An 18,135-nucleotide genomic window follows, 5' to 3' on the forward strand; every position below is an offset into this window, starting at 1 on the left:
AATTTTAATACATTTGATGGGATGTTTAATAATCTTGGATGTACCCTGACAGTTCCAATATGCAGTAACATTTACAAATGTCACTGTTATAGTTTTATCGTCAGTGTATATATTAAATAAGTAATTAAAATTCCCATGTGTACATATAGCTGACTAATAAAGCTGACCACGAGAGGGCTCTGACTATTGTGTGTGCATCATTTACATTTAGTCGGACATTTACAGTCGGACAGCACGTTTCCGGGAAAATATTCAAAATAAATCTTAAAAGATTTGAAGCCAAAACGCTGTTTAATGATGGCATCTGTTGGCCAACTGTTGGTATTGCATATTTAAAAATGAAAAGCAAGACCATAAGACTAATGTAACACTTGCCCAAGCGTTGTGTTGCCGCTGTAATTTATAAAATATAACGATATTTTTTCAAAAGAAACTCGCCTGTAGTCCAATGTTTTGCTTTTAAATGTATTTGGCAGAGCGATGCGTGTTTGACGCTCCTAGGGCCATGACGGTTACGTCATCTTTGCCGTTTGCCTGCGTATGCCACAACATCCAGCCGTGTCGAGTGCTAGTAGTCTGCTTCGAGTCAGTGTATGACCAATAGCAAGCAGATACAAACATAATGGATTTCAACGTGAAGAAAATAGCCTCCGGTGCTGGAGTGTTTTTCACACGGGCTGTCCAGGTAATGTAACCCTCGTGCACAGTAACATGGCTGTGGTTCGGCTAATGATGCTTCCTTTCATGTTGACAGCCAGCTGTAGTGACGCTACTCAGGGACTGCTGTTGGGGCAACGCTACCATGGCTATTGCCCTGACAAGCTAACATAACGCTACCTATTAGCATAGCAGGAGGATACATATTACTATAGGATACTTGATATTCAGCTTGGAACAGTCGAGGCCTTCGTTTTTGGTTTTACTTTAATTAAACACAGGCTGTCCAAATAATGTTAGCCACAGGCGTTTACTTGTTAATGTAACGTTATATCTTAGGCCAAGCATGTGCAGGCTACCAGTCTCTAGTAAACCATTATCATTAATCAGTTAAAATACCTCAGTAAAACATGAAATGTTGTAAACTTAATGTGTTGACAAGTTTGAGGGTGACTGAATAATGAGCTGTCGTGAATGCTGTCCCTATGCTTTTTTAATAATTGATGAAAGCTTGACGCTATGGAGACTTGTACTTGTGTGTCAGTTTGGCTGTGTTGCTGTGTCAGTTCACAGAGGAGAAGCTGGGCCAGGCGGAGAAGACAGAGCTGGACGCTCACTTTGAGAACCTGATGATCCGCGCAGACTGCACCAAGCTGTGGACGGAGAAAATCTACAGACAGACTGAAGTCCTGCTGCAGCCCAACCCAAGTATGCCATCACCAGTGGCGTTTTTATATGTACAAAAGTGGTGGGGCACAACAAACTTAAATGTCTATATACTGTATAAGCTTCTGCAGTGAGGTTCATGGCTTGTGAGGCACTGGCACTGACTCTTCAGGTTTACAAATATTATATTTTGACCTAAATCAAAATATAATATTATTTTCAAAAGCTTTTTTTGTCTGATGCTTCGATTAATTTTAAACAGACAGTTCAACAAAAGGATACCCAAAAAATGTAATTTTATCATTTAAATATTGAATTGTTCTCTCTTAGTAAGATCCCATTTTCAATAAAATTGCGGTCTTACCTTGACTTGAAGATGAAGTCCATTTGCCTATCCTTCTGGACTAAAATCTCTATTACTTTTTTGTAAAAGTCCTCCTTATCTTCTTGTAGTTTCAAAAGTCTATCATAAATCTAATCGATAGATTTATGATTAGAAAATTATAAAAGTAGGGTAGACATGTGGATATTATCTGGCTGAACAAAACGTGCATTTATCTAACAGGTACGTTTCCCACAGATCTTATTTCGAGCTATTTTCTAAAATCGTATGGAGAAATCTCATTGCTTTTTTGTGGAGGGAACCCATGCGCAGCTTACTTCCTGGTTTTAGGACCCCTCTCTCGTCTCCTCTTCACACACCACACTTTTCGCGGCACACGTACTTACAGCCAATCAGCTCTGAATTATGTGAGATGACGTATGGTGGGGATGGCAGCTCAGTGCCCCTATGGCAGGGGTCCGGCAACCCGCGGCCCACGGGCCGCATGCGGCCCTTTAAGCCCTCTGCTCTGACTCCCTTGAGCTTAGACAAAAATAAGAAGGAAATAAAATAAAAGTATTTGTAGGACTATTTATATTTTGTTGCACGGTTGAAAATGTTTCGTATCTTGTATTTTGAGGTGATACTGTGACACATAAATAAAAAACAAAACGGTTTTAATTAGGTCAACTAAAATATGCGTCAGATCCTGCTACGGTCCCGCGCGAGCGCCTTTTCTTGGAGGCGCTCGCGCGGGGACCCCCGGCTCGATGAGCGAACTATGGATAAATCAAAGAAAAGTACCGGAGGAACACAGGATTTAATTCTGTGTGGACAGAGTTATATGCTTTCACAGCAAACGATGCTGGTTTACCGGTATGTTTGATATGTAGAGAGAAGTTGTCAACGGTGCCGCAGCCTTTACTTATCGAGGAACAACAAGGGAGAGGAAGACAGCTGACGATCTTCAGTCATAATTCAATGGGGTATGTAATTTATTTCAGAAAACACTTTTTGTTATATTCCATGGAATGCTCTTAACGTCCCGATAGCAATGAATATATTAAATGCTTTGACAATAAATACATACAAAAATGTATCTCTGGAAGCCGTAGCGCTTTAAAAAGCACGACCAATCATTTTAGCCGACCCGGCTAAAATAACTGGATGGCCTACCTGCCTGTCAGCCTTCCATCTGTGCACAAACTTATCTCGTGGCCTCATTGATGATGCGCGTTCGTGTGTGTTGGAGGAGGGAATCTGTAAGAAAGTCTGAAGGAAGAGGCCTATTTTTTCCGGTTGTGTATCTTCAAATTCTAGCGCACACGAGCTGGTTTCTCCATTCTTACCTACCCTACCTTTAACTCGTTTTAGGGTGCAGCTATATGTTTTATTTATTTCAAAGTGGGCCCATTTTAATAATATTTTTTTTTCCTTCAAATGTGCAGAGGACTCCCCAAGTGCTGTGTTTAATTTATTTTAAAGTAGGCCTGTGTATTATTTGTAATTCTCCTTATAGGAGTTCTTTGTTTCTTATTAGAGGTTAACAGTTTTATATAATGTAATAAATAGCCTAATAAATGCAAAAAAACTGTAGTTTTTGTCTGATATAACAATAAATACAACTTAGCTATCAAGCTATGAAATATGTTTTAAGGCTCCAGACAAAAAATGTTTGGGGAAAAAGGAGCAAAATGGCTCTTTTGGTCAAAAAGGTTGCAGACCCCTGCCCTATGGTCATTATCCCACATGGCTCTAAACAGCTCAATAGGCACACACTGTAGACACTAATTAGAAGAACACAGACTAAAATAGCAATGTACAGATGAATCAGATGATTAAACATGATCTTAAAATATATTTCATATATTAACTTTTTTTTTTTGTTGCATTTCTTTGTAATCATTATTTGTAATACCTGCCCCTAATGACCAGTCGCCACTGACCATCACTACAGCAGTCCTATCATTAGAGCTTTAAAGAGCAACTTCCAGGTTAGAGACACCTGTTAATAAATGTGTAGGAAAATGATGAATACAGTAGATTTTCCCAAAAATATACAGAATATACACGACAGTGACATCTGGCGTCGTTTTTGTAAGAAATGTTCGCTTCCGCATAAAAAAGCCTCGGCACGTGACCTCCCGCGTGTAACGTAACACGGGGGACACAAGGGGGAGAGCGGCCGGTGTAACGTATTAATAAAAATGGATCCCAGTGCTAGTTTCGACACAGAAGACACAGAAGAAGTTGAACATGAATATTCGAATGCATATGACGGACCACAACCTTATAATTATGAGCCTGCTAGGCGTCCAAGAGACCAGGAGCAGCCAAGGATTAGAAGAAATAACGGCCATCGGAGAGAAATTGAGCTGTGGTGTGTGGAGAACCAGTGGAGAACTGGGCAGCTATCTTGGTGAGTGACCGGCGTTAGCTACAGAATGTTAGCTAACGTCACATCACAACATTGTAAAGTTAGCTATCATATATCAGGCTATAACTAAAGTAGCATTGATAATATAGTAACGTTACTGGCAGGACTGTTGATACTGATCCATAACAGAAACTAATGCGCAAGTATCAGCCGTATCTCGCGTTACCTAATGCAAATCCACACTACGGTGCTGTGTACCGGAGGAGAGACGTGAGATACGGCTGATACTTGACGATCTGGCGGAGAAAGGTTGTGGAGCCTCCGTTGATATGTCGTTGTAAATGGCTTGATGGAAAGCAGGTGTGTAGTCGGGGAGGGTGCACAGCTGATTGCAGCAGGTGAGTGGAGGTTGAGCCGGGAGCCAGGAGTGACAGCCACTACGCCCACACAAACAACACAGACAGGGGGAAACCAACAAACACAAAGGAGACGGCTGGAGCAGTACAGCCACCACAGCGTTACCTAATGCAACTCCACACTATGTCTTACGGTGCCGTGTACCGGAGGGGTGAGAGAGAGCAGCGAAGGGGGGTGGGAGAGAGAAGTAATACGGTTTCCTTATAAAGCTGTGGAGAGTATGTTCTGCAGGGAGGTGGATGCACAACGCACCCAGGAACAAACGCTAGCTCCGGTCCTTTTTACTGTGGACTCGATGTCCTGACAGGCTGGTATTTGTGCAACCTGCACAAACACAATACTGCACCATGATTACAAATGGTGAAATACAATGTAAAACTACAGAAAAATACCAGCTCCTTAAAACACAACCGCTCTACTCAACGCAACTCTACTATACCCGCGGTCAGAGAGCGGAGATGTGTCCCCTGTGTGGTGTGATGTAATATGACGCGTTTGACGTATGACCTTAAAAAAAGCCGTTTTTAAGAGCAGAGCTCAAAATTGCTCCTTTCCCTCTGAATTCCTGCCCTTATGTCTCGTAAAACATATCAAATCCTGCATTCACTTTTTTAATTGTAATTTTCAAGCAAGTTTAAGCATAAATGTAGAAAAAATTAAAACCTGCAAGATGCTCTTTAAGGAGTATTCCAGAGAAGGCTACATATTATCTCCAAGCAGAACTAACACTCTGCTGAAATTTGCAATGTATTGTCAGATAATTGATTTGTTTAGCAGTTATTATGGGAAATAAGTTATAGTCTGCATGCATGTTATAATGACAAACAAAAATTAATTTATTTCACATAAATGGATCCCCCTGCAAACCTGTTGTTCAACTTCAGTAACAATTTTGCTACATGACGTGAGGGCAGATTATTCATCAGGTCTTACTCGTCCAACAAGCAGAGTGCTTCTGGTAGGGATCTTCTTATTGTGTATATTAATATATAGCTCTGAGGTGCCGTAAACACTGATGATCCGAGTCCTGCTGCCTTCGTATGCCTGCAGGACAGGTCCAGTTTATATTTTTTTAAGTTACTGACGGTAAAGTTTAAATAAAAGTTAGGTTCATATTATAATTCACCAAAATGTAGTATGTATCCCTTGGGTATGAAAAACGTGTTGAATATTTTTTCTCATTAAATCTCAAGGCCAATGCTCTGAATATTCAAAATGTTCATCATTTTTTAGCTCCATGTTATCGCAGTCTTTTTTACTTCATTTTGTGACACAGTGTTGTCTCTCTGTGCACAACGGCTGATAACTGTTGATCAGCAGAATATCTTAAACCGACGGCAGGAATGTGTCTTACGTTGCATGCTTGTGCATTGTCATGCACAATACACACTAAAGAATTACAAGCCTTAAACAACTTTAAATGATTCTCAAAATAGGCACCTCTTACCACCTGTCAGTCAGCATAGTTGCAACACATCGTGCAAGAAGTTAGTGTCAGGTTATTTGTAAGAACACCTATAATCAAAGAGGTCAAACACTAGGCATATCATTATTCATACTGTAGGTTAACAGTGATGGAATGACATGCTAGAGAATAGGGTAATAATAATTCATATTAATTAATAATTAATAATGTTACTTTTTGATTCTCCATGCTACAGTCGATCACACTGGTAAGTATTCTGCCTCCCTATTTTAGTGCTGTGTTGTGGAAACCTCTCATGTCTTTGAGTTATTAGCCATAGTAATTAGTAATTGATTAACATGACCAAAACCTATTCAGATATTGGTTTGCTGCAAAATACATGTTGAAGGCTCAGGGATGAGGACTGTGGCACACACTGATTGTTGAAGGGAATATGCTGTACAGGACATTAGTATTGATACATTATACCAAAGGGGTTTTTAATGGTTTAACCTTAGCCCACTTTTACTTTGCTATAAAGCTAAAGCATGATATGCTGGCATTATGTCCGTATAAAAAAGAAGAACAAATGTTTATCCCTGGTTTTGGGCATTTTAGATTTGAGCACCTACAAACTTAAATACGCAAAAATAACTCTTTTGTATTCCATCAAAAATCAATCCCTTTAAGACCTCATCTCTTTTGAGTAAAAAACATGTTTTGCTACGTATTAACCATATGAGCGATTCTTAGAATGTTTTTGATTAAGCAGCACAACCTCGCAGGAGACAGGGGCCCTTAGAACTGACCTGTATGGAACCTCCACCATAAGACCCAGATATTTTCTTTCAAACTAAACTTAAGTGTGGTTATGTAAACTCGGATCATGACCATTTGAAGGTATTTTGGTACCTCTCAAGTCTAATGCACATCTCACCCATATCACATTTATATCTTAAGAGATGGACACTATTTGGGCTGAGTTGGAGGTTAATTTGACCGTAACATTTTTAAGACTATATTGTTAAGATGAGAGTTGCTGTGCAGACAGTAGACACAATAAGAGAAACCTTACAGTACATATTTGTTGAGAGTTACAGAAATATTGATGGTATCTATAATTTCATAACTTTGTGTATCAATTGTTTCCTAATTACTTAATGTCATGTTACTATTTGAATAAGTACTTCTTTTTTAAATACTAATTAATTTTGATCCTTGGGGACCCCAGTCAAAAAGGCTCATTTGCAGCATATCAAGTTTTAATGGATAAAGTTGAATAGATTAATCCAATTTTTGCCATGGTCAGTCATGTTGAAAGAGATTATTATTATTATTTCCCCAAATAATAATAATCCGTTTTTTTTTCCTTCAGATAAAATCAATTGCATAAATAATAATGTTAATGAAATAAGTTAACATTTTGCTTTGATGGGTTTTTTACAGTAGTTTATTCAGTCGGTAGTGCTTGAAATTGATATATTGTGTATCCGGAAAGTATTCATACCCCTTCACTTTTTCCACATTCCACACCATTTGGATTACATTTGTTTTCTTAACATTCTACACCAGGTGTCTCAGACTCCAGGCCCGCGGGCCGAGACAGTTTCTCATGGCCCCTTTGTTGATATCATGTAATAGTGTTAATCTGGCCCGCGCGTTTACGTTTGCGCTTTATATTTCAATTTTATTTTTCCCGCTGCTGCTGCTGCTGCTGGCAGGGAACTGCTGCGCGGAGTTCCCTCGCCCCTCCCCCCTCCGAGGGAACTCCGCCACACGTCAATCAAATGCGCGCAGCGGAATCAATCCAGAGTGATCCAAAAGTGACACAGAGTGGAAGCAAAATATATCGCCATGTCTTCATCAAAAGTTTCAGGGAAAAGAAAAATCGATGATGACCACAGAACATTTCAGGAGAAGTGGGAGACTGAATATTTTTTTGTCGAGTACAGGGGAAACGCAACGTGCCTTATATGCACAGAGAAAATCGCTGTATACAAGGAGTATAACGTCAAACGTCACTACTCAACTAAACATACAGAGTATGCAAAATACCTGGGAGATGAGAGAGAGAAAAAAGTCACAGAGCTAAAAAAAATTCTATGGAAGCAACAACATTTCTTCAAGAAAGAAAGCAATGAGGCTGATTTAGCAGTCGAAGCTAGCTATGTGGTGAGTGAGATGATTGCTAGGGCGGGAAAGCCGTTTACGGAAGGCGAGTTTGTAAAAAAATGCACGTTGCAGGCTGCAAGTATAGTCTGTCCGGAAAAGAAGGGTCAGTTCAACAACATCAGCGTCAGCTAACACAGTGGCAGAGCGCATTTCTGACTTATCAAGTGACATATATGATCAGCTGTGCGACAAAGCCAAACTTTTCCGTGCATATTCTGTGGCTCTTGATGAGAGCACAGACATCACTGACACCGCTCAGCTCGCAATGTATGTCCGTGGTGTTGATGACAATTTTGAAGTGACAGAGGAGTTGCTTACAGTGAAACCAATGCATGGCCAGACCACCGCTCAGGAGATATTTCAGCAACTGTGTGATGCCATTGCGGATATCGGTCTGCCATGGAAGAGGTATGTTGGAATTACGACGGACGGAGCGCCATCAATGACAGGGAGAAAAAATGGGCTGGTGGCACTTGTTCAAAGAAAACTGGAGGAGGAGGGTGTGGAGGAGGCTATTGCTCTGCACTGCATTATCCATCAGCAGGCCCTTTGCAGCAAATGCTTGAAGTTTGACAATGTGATGTCTGTCGTTGTGAAATGCATCAACCATATCAGATCCATGGGCTTAAAGCACCGCCAGTTCCGTGCTTTTTTGGAGGAAATTGAGTCAGAATATGAGGATGTGCTCTACTTCACAGAGGTACGTTGGCTCAGCAGGGGAAACGTCCTGAAGAGGTTTTTTGAGTTGAGAACAGAACTGAAAGTATTCATGCTGGAGAAGGGTGGGATGGCTGTTCCCGAGCTGAGTGATCCCAAATGGCTCATGGACTTAGCTTTTCTTGTTGACATCACGCAGGAGCTGAATGCTCTGAATAAGAAGTTGCAGGGCCAGGGCCAGCTTGTTAGTGCAGCATATGACAATGTCAGAGCATTCTCTACAAAACTGATGTTATGGAAAGTCCAGCTCCCTCAGAAAAACCTCTGCCATTTCCCAGCATGCAAGGCTCTCATGGACAGGGGCACAGCATTCAGTGGTGAGAAGTATATTGATGCCATTGTGAAGCTACAGGAGGAATTCGATCAGCGGTTTGCAGACTTCAAGACACACAGAGCCACTTTCCAAATGTTTGCAGACCCCTTCTCCTTTGATGTGGAAAATGCCCCTGGTGTGCTTCAAATGGAGCTCATCGACCTGCAGTGCAATTCTGAGCTCAAAGCCAAGTTCAGGGAAGTGAATGGGAAAGCAGACAAGCTTGGACAGTTCATGAGAGAATTGCCCCCCTCCTTCCCTGAGATTTCCAGGATGTTCAAGCGGACCATGTGCCTTTTTGGGAGCACATATATGTGTGAACAGTTCTTCTCCACCATGAACTTCAATAAGTCAAAGTACAGGTCCAGACTTACTGATGCACATCTTCAAGCCATACTGAGGGTTTCAACTGCTTCCTCCCTCAAACCAAATGTGGCTCAGCTGTGTGAGAGGAAGCGTGCCAGGTCTCTACCAGCAAGGAGTAGGCAAGAAAGAGCAACTGTACATAGTTATGTTGTGAAGAACAGTTCATGTTAAGAAGATGTTGAAGAACTGTTAATGTTGTATTTTTTAATAAATGTTTTGCGAAATACTTGAAGCGGCCCAGACTTGCCCAGACTCTACGTCCAGCGGCCCCCAGGTAAATTGAGTCTGAGACCCCTGTTCTACTCACAATACCCCATAATGACAAAGTGAAAACAGTTTTAAAATAATTTTTGCAAATTAATTACAAATAAAACACTCGCATATCAAGTATTCACACCCTTTACTCAATACTTTGTTGAAGCACCTTTGGCAGCAATTACAGCCTCAAGTCTTCTTGAGTATGATGCTACACGCTTGGCACACCTACCTTTGGGCAGTTTCTCCCATTCTTCTTTGCTGATCGTCTCAAGCTCCATCAGCTTGGATGGGGAGTGTCGGCGCACAGCCATTTTCAGATCTCTCCAGAGATGTTCAATCGGGGTCAAGTCTGGGCTCTGGCTGAGGCACTCAAGGACATTCACAGACTTGTCCTGAAGCCACTCCTTTGTTATCTTGGCTGTGTGCTTAGGGTCGTTGTACTGTTGAAGAGTGAACCTTCGCTCCAGCCTGAGGTCCATAGCGCTCTGGAGCAGGTTTTCATCAAGGATCTCCCTGTACATTGCTGCATTCATCTTTCGCTTGATCCTGACCTCCCAGTTCCTGCCGCTGAAAAACATCCCCACAGCATGAGGCTGCCACCACCATGCTTCACTGTAGGGATGTTGTTGGCCAGACGATGAGCGGTGCCTGGTTTCCTCCAGACATGATGCTTGGCATTCAGGCCAAATGTGGTAAATATTGCAGGGGGTGCGCCAGGCCTCAGATGATTTGAGGCCAAATATCATATCTAGACTTTTTTTTTTTTACATATAATTGTAACGCAATACATGATTGTCACTAAAAGCCTTGTCTCTACATTACAATAAAATATAAAAAATCATTGATTAATTAATTTGAATAAAAATGCAAGTAAGTACTTATAAGCATAAAAAGACAGAAATGTATAATTCTTTCTTTAATAGAAATCTTGTTTCTGCCCATAAAGTGATTTTCATTGTCCATGCCGGTTTCAGTTGGATTATTTGTCTCAGTTGCTCCGATCAGATCGGTCTCCGCCATTTTGTAGATTATTTACGACTTTTGAATCCACATAAACACATCGGCAAAATCCGGTTTACTTTGAGCATGTGTTTTAAACAGTTGAATCCCTTTGTGAATTGTTTCCACTTGCGCCGTCCTTTAATTTCTTCATACAGCGGGAATCCGAATGAATTAATCCTGAGTCCAATAACCATCAAAGTCACTCCAATAGTGCTCCTTAATTACGCTTTCATCCTCCTTTAACAAAATACTTCACATTGATCGAGTTTGTGACAGTAGTTCTAGCATCTTTGAGACTTTCAAACTGTAATTAGTGTGTGTGTGTGTGTGTGTGTGTGTGTGTGTGTGTGTGTGTGTGTGTGTGTGTGTGAGAAACTTCCAACAGGAGTCATTTGGGGGGGCTCTTGGGAAAAAAGGTTGGGAACCCCTGCTCTAGGTGCTCCATGTGGGCTTTCATGTGCCTTTTGCTGAGGAGTGGCTTCCTTCTGGCCACTACCATAAAGGCCTGATTGATGGAGTGGCCAGAAGGAAGCCACTCCTTTTTCTGTACCCTTCCCCAGATCTGTGCCTTGATACAATCCTGTCTCTGAGGTCTACAGTCAATTCCTTGGACCTCATGGTTTGGTTTGTGCTCCGATATGCACTGTCAACTGTGGGACCTTATATTATAGACAGCTGTGTTCCTTTCCAAGTCATGTCCAATCAATTGAATTGACCACAGGTGGACTCCAGTCAAGTTATAGAAACATCTCAAGGATGATCAGTGGAAACGGGTTGCACCTGAGCTCAATTTTCAGTGTCATAGCAAAGGATTTGAATACTTACAATGGGACAAAAAAGTATTTAGTCAGCCACCAATTGTGCAAGTTCTCCCACTTAAAAAGAGGAGAGAGGCCTGTAATTTTCATCCTAGGTATACCTCAACTATGAGAGACAAAATGAGAAAAGAAAATCACATTGTGGTGGAAAATAAGTATTTGGTCACCTACAAACAAACAACATTTATGGCTATCACAGACCTGTAACTTCTTCTTTAAGAGCCTCCTCTGTCCTCCACTTGTTAACTGTATTAATGGCACCTGTTTGAACTCGTTATCAGTATAAAAGACACCTGTCCACAACCTCAAACAGTCACACGCCAAATTCCACTATGGCCAAGACCAAAGAGCTGTCAAAGGACACCAGAAACAAAATTGTAGACCTGCACCAGGCTGGGAAGACTGAATCTGCAATAGGTAAGCAGCTTGGTGTGAAGAAATCAACTGTGGGAGCAATTATTAGAAAATGGAAGACATACAAGACCACTGATAATCTCCCTCAATCTGGGGCTCCACGCAAGATCTCACCCCGTGGGGTCAAAATGATCACTAGAACGGTGAGCAAAAATCCCTCAACCACACGGGGGGACCTAGTCAATGACCTGCAGAGAGCTGGGACCAAAGTAACAAAGGCTACCATCAATAACACACTACGCCGCCAGGGACTCAAATCCTGCAGTGCCAGACGTGTCCCGATGCTTAAGCCAGTACATGTCCAGGCCCGTCTGAAGTTTGCTATAGAGCATTTAGATGATCCAGAAGAGGATTGGGAGAATGTCATATGGTCAGATGAAACCAAAATAGAACTTTTTGGTAAAAACTCAACTAGATGTGTTTGGAGGACAAAGAATGCTGAGTTGCATCCAAAGAACACCATACCTACTGTGAAACATGGGGGTGGAAACATCATGCTTTGGGGCTGTTTTTCTGCAAAGGGACCGGGACGACTGATCCTTGTAAAGGAAAGAATGAATGGGGCCATGTATCGTGAGATTTTGAGTGACAACCTCCTTCCATCAGCAAGGGCATTGAAGATGAAACGTGGCTGGGTCTTTCAGCATGACAATGATCCCAAACACACCGCCCGGGCAATGAAGGAGTGGCTTCTTAAGAAGCATTTCAAGGTCCTGGAGTGGCCTAGCCAGTCCCCAGATCTCAACCCCATAGAAAATATTTGGAGGGAGTTGAAAGTGGTACTCTCTCTGTGTACTCTCATGTTCCGATTAACCGAGCTTCCCCAAATTTCTTTCTTTTTGGTGTCTATATACACTGGGATCCGGAGTCATGGATGATCCTGCGGTCCTGTGTCATGGATCGCGAGTCGTGGCTGTGGTCATGGATCATAAGTCCTGGATGGATATCCTCGTGGATTCATCTTCCTATTATACACACATGCATTTCCAAACATTTGGTAACGATGTGAAGGTCTAAGGACAGAGGGTGTTGTATTGTCATACTGATATTCTGTACAAACTGTGAAGTCCACTGAGACAAATGTAACATTTATGATATTGGGCTATATAAATAAAGATTGATTGATTGAAAGTCTGTGTTGCCCAGCGACAGCCCCAAAACATCACTGCTCTAGAGGAGATCTGCATGGAGGAATGGGCCAAAATACCAGCAACAGTGTGTGAAAACCTTGTGAAGACTTACAGAAAACGTTTGACCTCTGTCATTGCCAACAAAGGGTATATAACAAAGTATTGAGATGAACTTTTGTTATTGACCAAATACTTATTTTCCACCATAATTTGCAAATAAATTCTTTAAAAATGTGATTTTCTGGAAAAAAAAATTCTCATTTTGTCTCTCATAGTTGAGGTATACCTAGGATGAAAATTACAGGCCTCTCTCATCTTTTTAAGTGGGAGAACTTGCACAATTGGTGGCTGACTAAATACTTTTTTGCCCCACTGTATGTACATGCAATATTTCATTTGATTATTTTTAACAAATTTGCAAACAATTCTTTAAAAACGTTTTATATTTGTCATTATGGGGTATTTTGTGTGGAATGTTGAGAACATTTTTTTTTAAAAATCAATTTTGAAATAAGGCTGTAAAATAACAATGTGAAAAAAGTTAAGGGGTATGAATACTTTACGGATGCACTGTATGTTGGTAGGATGAGGCTAAAGCTAATTTAAGCTAAAAAATACATGTTAACAATATACTAAGCATATAGCTTCTTTGATCAGGAATTTAAGAATACACAGGCTAAGCACAGAACGCAGAACGCTGAACACTATTACGTACTGTAACATGTTTACATATTCATTTTGATGTTAGCTATCCATCCATACATCCAGCAGGCACACCTAATTAACAAAAGTCCAAAAATTACCCCTATTACTTCTGATTTGTCTTCATTGACCCTGAACACAATAAATAAGTGTTCTACTGTGTTAGGTTAACCAAATACCCCTGTTATTATTTAACATTTAAGTTTAAATAATTACTGAGTTGTCTATGGGGGTTCATATTATTGGCTTAAAATCAACTATAAATGTGTGAAAAATAAACCACAAAATAATAAGTATGAGCTACAAGAAGCTAAAATGTTATCATAATTAAGTGAGTGCAATACATCAGTGAGTGTTATTTTTGGATATATATATCAGGTTTTTTTATCAGTGGAAGATGTTAATAAACGTATAGATCCAAACATTTCTTTTTTCCTGGCTGTGCCGCAGCTGAAAGCTCTTCTTGGCTCTCTGTGTAGGTGCCAGGATTGAAGAGTTCCTCTATGAGAAGTTGGACAGGAAGGCCCCCTCCAGAAATACCAATGCAGAGCTGCTGGGCCATTACATGCAGGATGCAGCAAAAGAGTTTGGTCCAGGAACTCCTTATGGTGAGTATGCATCCAATAACAAAGTCCAGATATTGGTTAAGTGGAACATATGTAAACCTTTTAAATATTACAATTTAACCATCAAAATGAACACAGTATTATTCATGGGAAAAATAATTATCCTGCAATATAAGAGTAGTGGATTGGGAACAAATGTGCAAAAACATTCATAAAACATAAGTGGAACATTATGTAAACCCATATGGGCTCTTTTTTCGCCATGTTTTCTGGATTTTATGAGCTTAGGATATTCTAACTAGTTTCCTCAGCACTTTCTTTTCCTAATATTTTTCCACCCCATTTATACCAATTATGGTAGACTAAATCTAAATAATAAAAACACATTACAGTATTATTAACAGCACTAACTAAAGCTCCCAAAATGACCAGCTGCATCAACACCTGCCTAGAACAGATTGAACAAAAAAAGAACATAACCTTCACAGAGGTGAGATAAAGCTTGTAGGAGCCAATTAGAACTCTGGGTATAAAGGTTGGAACCACTGTTAGCTGATTCGGTTCTGAACACACACACACACACACACACAGGTAAAGTTAGGTTACCGAAGTTGTTGTGTGTGGTGTTGGAAAGCTGGTGCAAGCTTAATGGACAACACTTAGTGGAAATAAATGTTAAGTGTTCAATTGGAAACAATTTGTATCAGACTTTTACTCACCTGACAAGTTAAAGTGAGTGTCAATTACATACTGTACACAAGGCAGACCCTCATTGACTTAAAGCGATAGCTTAGCCTCTTTAAAGCTGCTGTATCTCCATTAGTTTAAGTGAGCTCTGCAATGCATGAGGAACAGTTAAGGGTCCCATGAGATGGCCATTTCTACTGATCATAATTCCATTGTTGAGGTTTACTAGAATAGATTTACATTGTTCAATGTTCCAAACTCACATTGGTTTCTCATACAGCATCTCTGTATAGTATGTGTATTCACTCTGTCCTAAATGCCTTGTTGGAGCTCCTGCCCCCCCCCCCTCACTGTGAGCCCACTGTGCTCTGATTGGTCATCTCGCCCACTCTGTTCTGATGAGTCAACCACCGTTACAGCTGGACATCAGTGTTTATGTGTTACAATGGCGTTAGCAACCAAAAAATGACACCAGTAATGACAAACAGATGAGAATGCTGCATGGGGTCTGGGTGCCGTGTTGGGGGGACGTTGCGGGGCTCGCTGCTGCGAGGAGCAGACAGTGTGAGCTGTATTACTGGGGGCGTTTCCTGGTTTCTGCGTGGGGTCTGCGAGACACAGCGGAACTCACCTGAACTCAGCCTGAGCACACACACTCACAGCCTGGCTGAGAAATCTGCGGAGCCTGAGAAATCTGTGTGTGTGTGTGTGTGTGCGTGCATCGTTACGTCACCATACTCAGGAAGCAAACAATGGAAAAAGATAAATGTCCAACGAGGCGTTCTAGGGCAGCATAGACAGGTATTTTCTGTGTTAGAGTTTTACTCGCTACAGGGTGTATGTAGGAGTCATGAAACATGTTTAGTATTGCGTTTTGTTTTAATATAAGATATTTGTTTGAGCACTATTGATTGGTTGGCTTGGGTCACATGGATATGGGCGGCACTCATTATAATCCTGTTCAGCTGCGTGAGGTGTGTGTTGAAGAGAGGGTGATACAGGGCCGTTGTACTTTTTGTTGACCGCAAATTGTAATTATTGCTCTGATTAATATAACGATGTACATGTCCAATTCGAATAAGTTGATCGTCCCAGTTTTCATTAAACCACATTATTTTGCAACAGAGTTTTTGATCTCAGCAAGCACTTTTTTGTAGCGTGTCACACAATATCAAACAGGCCCGGCCTCAGCCTCTCGGCAACTTTGTTTGTTTCCTGCTGTCGCTATAGTGTACTTTGAGGGTTTGTGACTTTGCAGACTGTTTACATGCATAAAAACCTTCATAACACACAAGGGGACGGGTAATAACCGCAAAAGCATGTCATGGGACCTTTAAACATGTTTAGGAGTATTTTATAAATAATTTAAATATTTTCTATAACCAATTCTTAGCAGTAGTTTCATAAAAAAGCTAAAGCTTTCAAAATGAATGTTTAAAAGGCTTTACAATAAAAGGGCACTTTATGATGATCAAGATCAGGCCTATTCAACTGGCGGCCCGCGGGCCAGATGCGGCCCAGAACCAACTCCCGAGTGGCCCAGCCTCCCGTAGCCAAATTCCTACACTAGTACAGACCATGAACGCAACACTTTGCGTTGCATAGAAACCACCAAACCACAACGCAGCACGTTTTTTGAAAGTGTATCTAGTGGTGCTAGTAACGGTGGTCCTATGATAGCAACTCTAAAACATGTCCCTCTCAACTCTGAAGCGTAAACAGAGACAAAACGGTCATTGATCTTGTGGAGCAGATCCAAGTCAAGCTGGACCTTTTCGCGACCGACTTGAGCACGGGTCGGATGCTGCATTTTCCGACGCTCCCCAAACACATCACATCTCCGGCACAAATCACGGATGTGATGACAGATTTCATTGCGAGGTTGAAAGAGAACGGTCGATTGGATGGACTTGCTCTGCCCACAGAGGTGATGATGGGCTTTGCCAGAGACCCCTTCACTGTTGCAATAGAGGGGGACATATCAACCAGAGCAAAGGAAGTTGTCCCCTGCATCGACAAGGGGAAATATACACTGGAACTTATTGACATGCAGCGCACTAACGGGCCAGCGAAGTTTTGGAGTAGTTCCCTAACGTTCAGAAAGTAGCGATCTGTGTGCTCAGTATGTTTGGATCAACATACAAATGTGAATCAAGCTTTTCACACATGAACTCAATCAAAAGTAGCACTCGCTGCTCCCTGACTGACGGCACTCTTCACCAATTGCTTGAGATTGACATCCTATGAGCCAAAAATCACTGCTCTTGTTCAAAACAAAAAATGTCCCTTCTCCCATTGAGAAAGTCAGCGATGACAAATCACAAATGAGGTGATAGTAAGCAACTAGTTTACTATAGTAGGCGTGTAGTGTAGTATTCATTCATATGTTAGTTACCCGTATCCCTTGTTATGGGTTTGTGCACTGAAGGGTTTGACAGTTCTTTCTGTATTAATTTAAATGCAATTTGTAATGTGTCTGGGTCAAATGTGACCAAAATGTATGATTTTTTTGTTATTACTTGAAAAGTGAAAAAATAGTATTGCTACAGTACTACCTCTCTGTTTTTTTTGTATGTGAGGACATTTATTAAGACTGCTATTATTGTATTCAGTAAATGCACTTTGTGATGCGCCTGGTTAAAAAAAAATAACCTGAATATTTGACTTCTAAAGCAAACAAATGTAATGCTACAACTGTGCACTTTTTTTCAGATTCTGTTAAATGAATGCTAATTTGTTGTGTTTTTATGCACTTTTTGACCTACCTTTGTTAGATGAACAATGAATAAAAATGGCATGTTTTTCATCGCAGTAATATGTGTTGGTTTCAAATGTGTCACTACCCGCTTTTTACAGGCCGCTGAATGTCTGGCCCGGCTGAATTTTGTAGTTATAAAATCTGGCCCAACTGAATGTGTAATTGAATAGCCCTGATCTAGATGATATTCTCCTCTGATTTCTTAGTGATCTTTATTTTTTCAATTTAAAATAAGTGAGGAAGAAAGTGTTATTAACTTACAAAAAACTGTGTTGTATGTATAAGGTCCATCCATCTCTCTCATGTTCATTCCACTGTATGTGTGTGTCAGGCAGATAGATCAGCCCTCATCTGTGCTGTGCCAAATTAAAGATCCTTTTCAATCATT

At 40.9% G+C, this 18,135-nt stretch overlaps 1 protein-coding gene across 1 annotated transcript in view; it reads left to right on the forward strand.

The window, feature by feature from the left end:
• Window positions 1-480: 480 nt before the first annotated feature.
• Window positions 481-18,135, forward strand: part of LOC307044850 (endophilin-B2-like) — a 32,819-nt gene continuing 15,164 nt past the window's right edge. The window contains exons 1-3 of the mRNA XM_079690273.1: window positions 481-685; window positions 1,224-1,365; window positions 14,216-14,344. Of these exons, the coding sequence (XP_079546399.1) occupies window positions 623-685; window positions 1,224-1,365; window positions 14,216-14,344 (334 nt within the window). The 5' untranslated portion in view covers window positions 481-622. The remainder of the gene's footprint in view (window positions 686-1,223; window positions 1,366-14,215; window positions 14,345-18,135) is intronic.

The sequence above is a fragment of the Notothenia rossii genome (assembly GCF_949606895.1).
Source record: "Notothenia rossii genome assembly, chromosome: 6".
Taxonomy (NCBI): domain Eukaryota; kingdom Metazoa; phylum Chordata; class Actinopteri; order Perciformes; family Nototheniidae; genus Notothenia; species Notothenia rossii.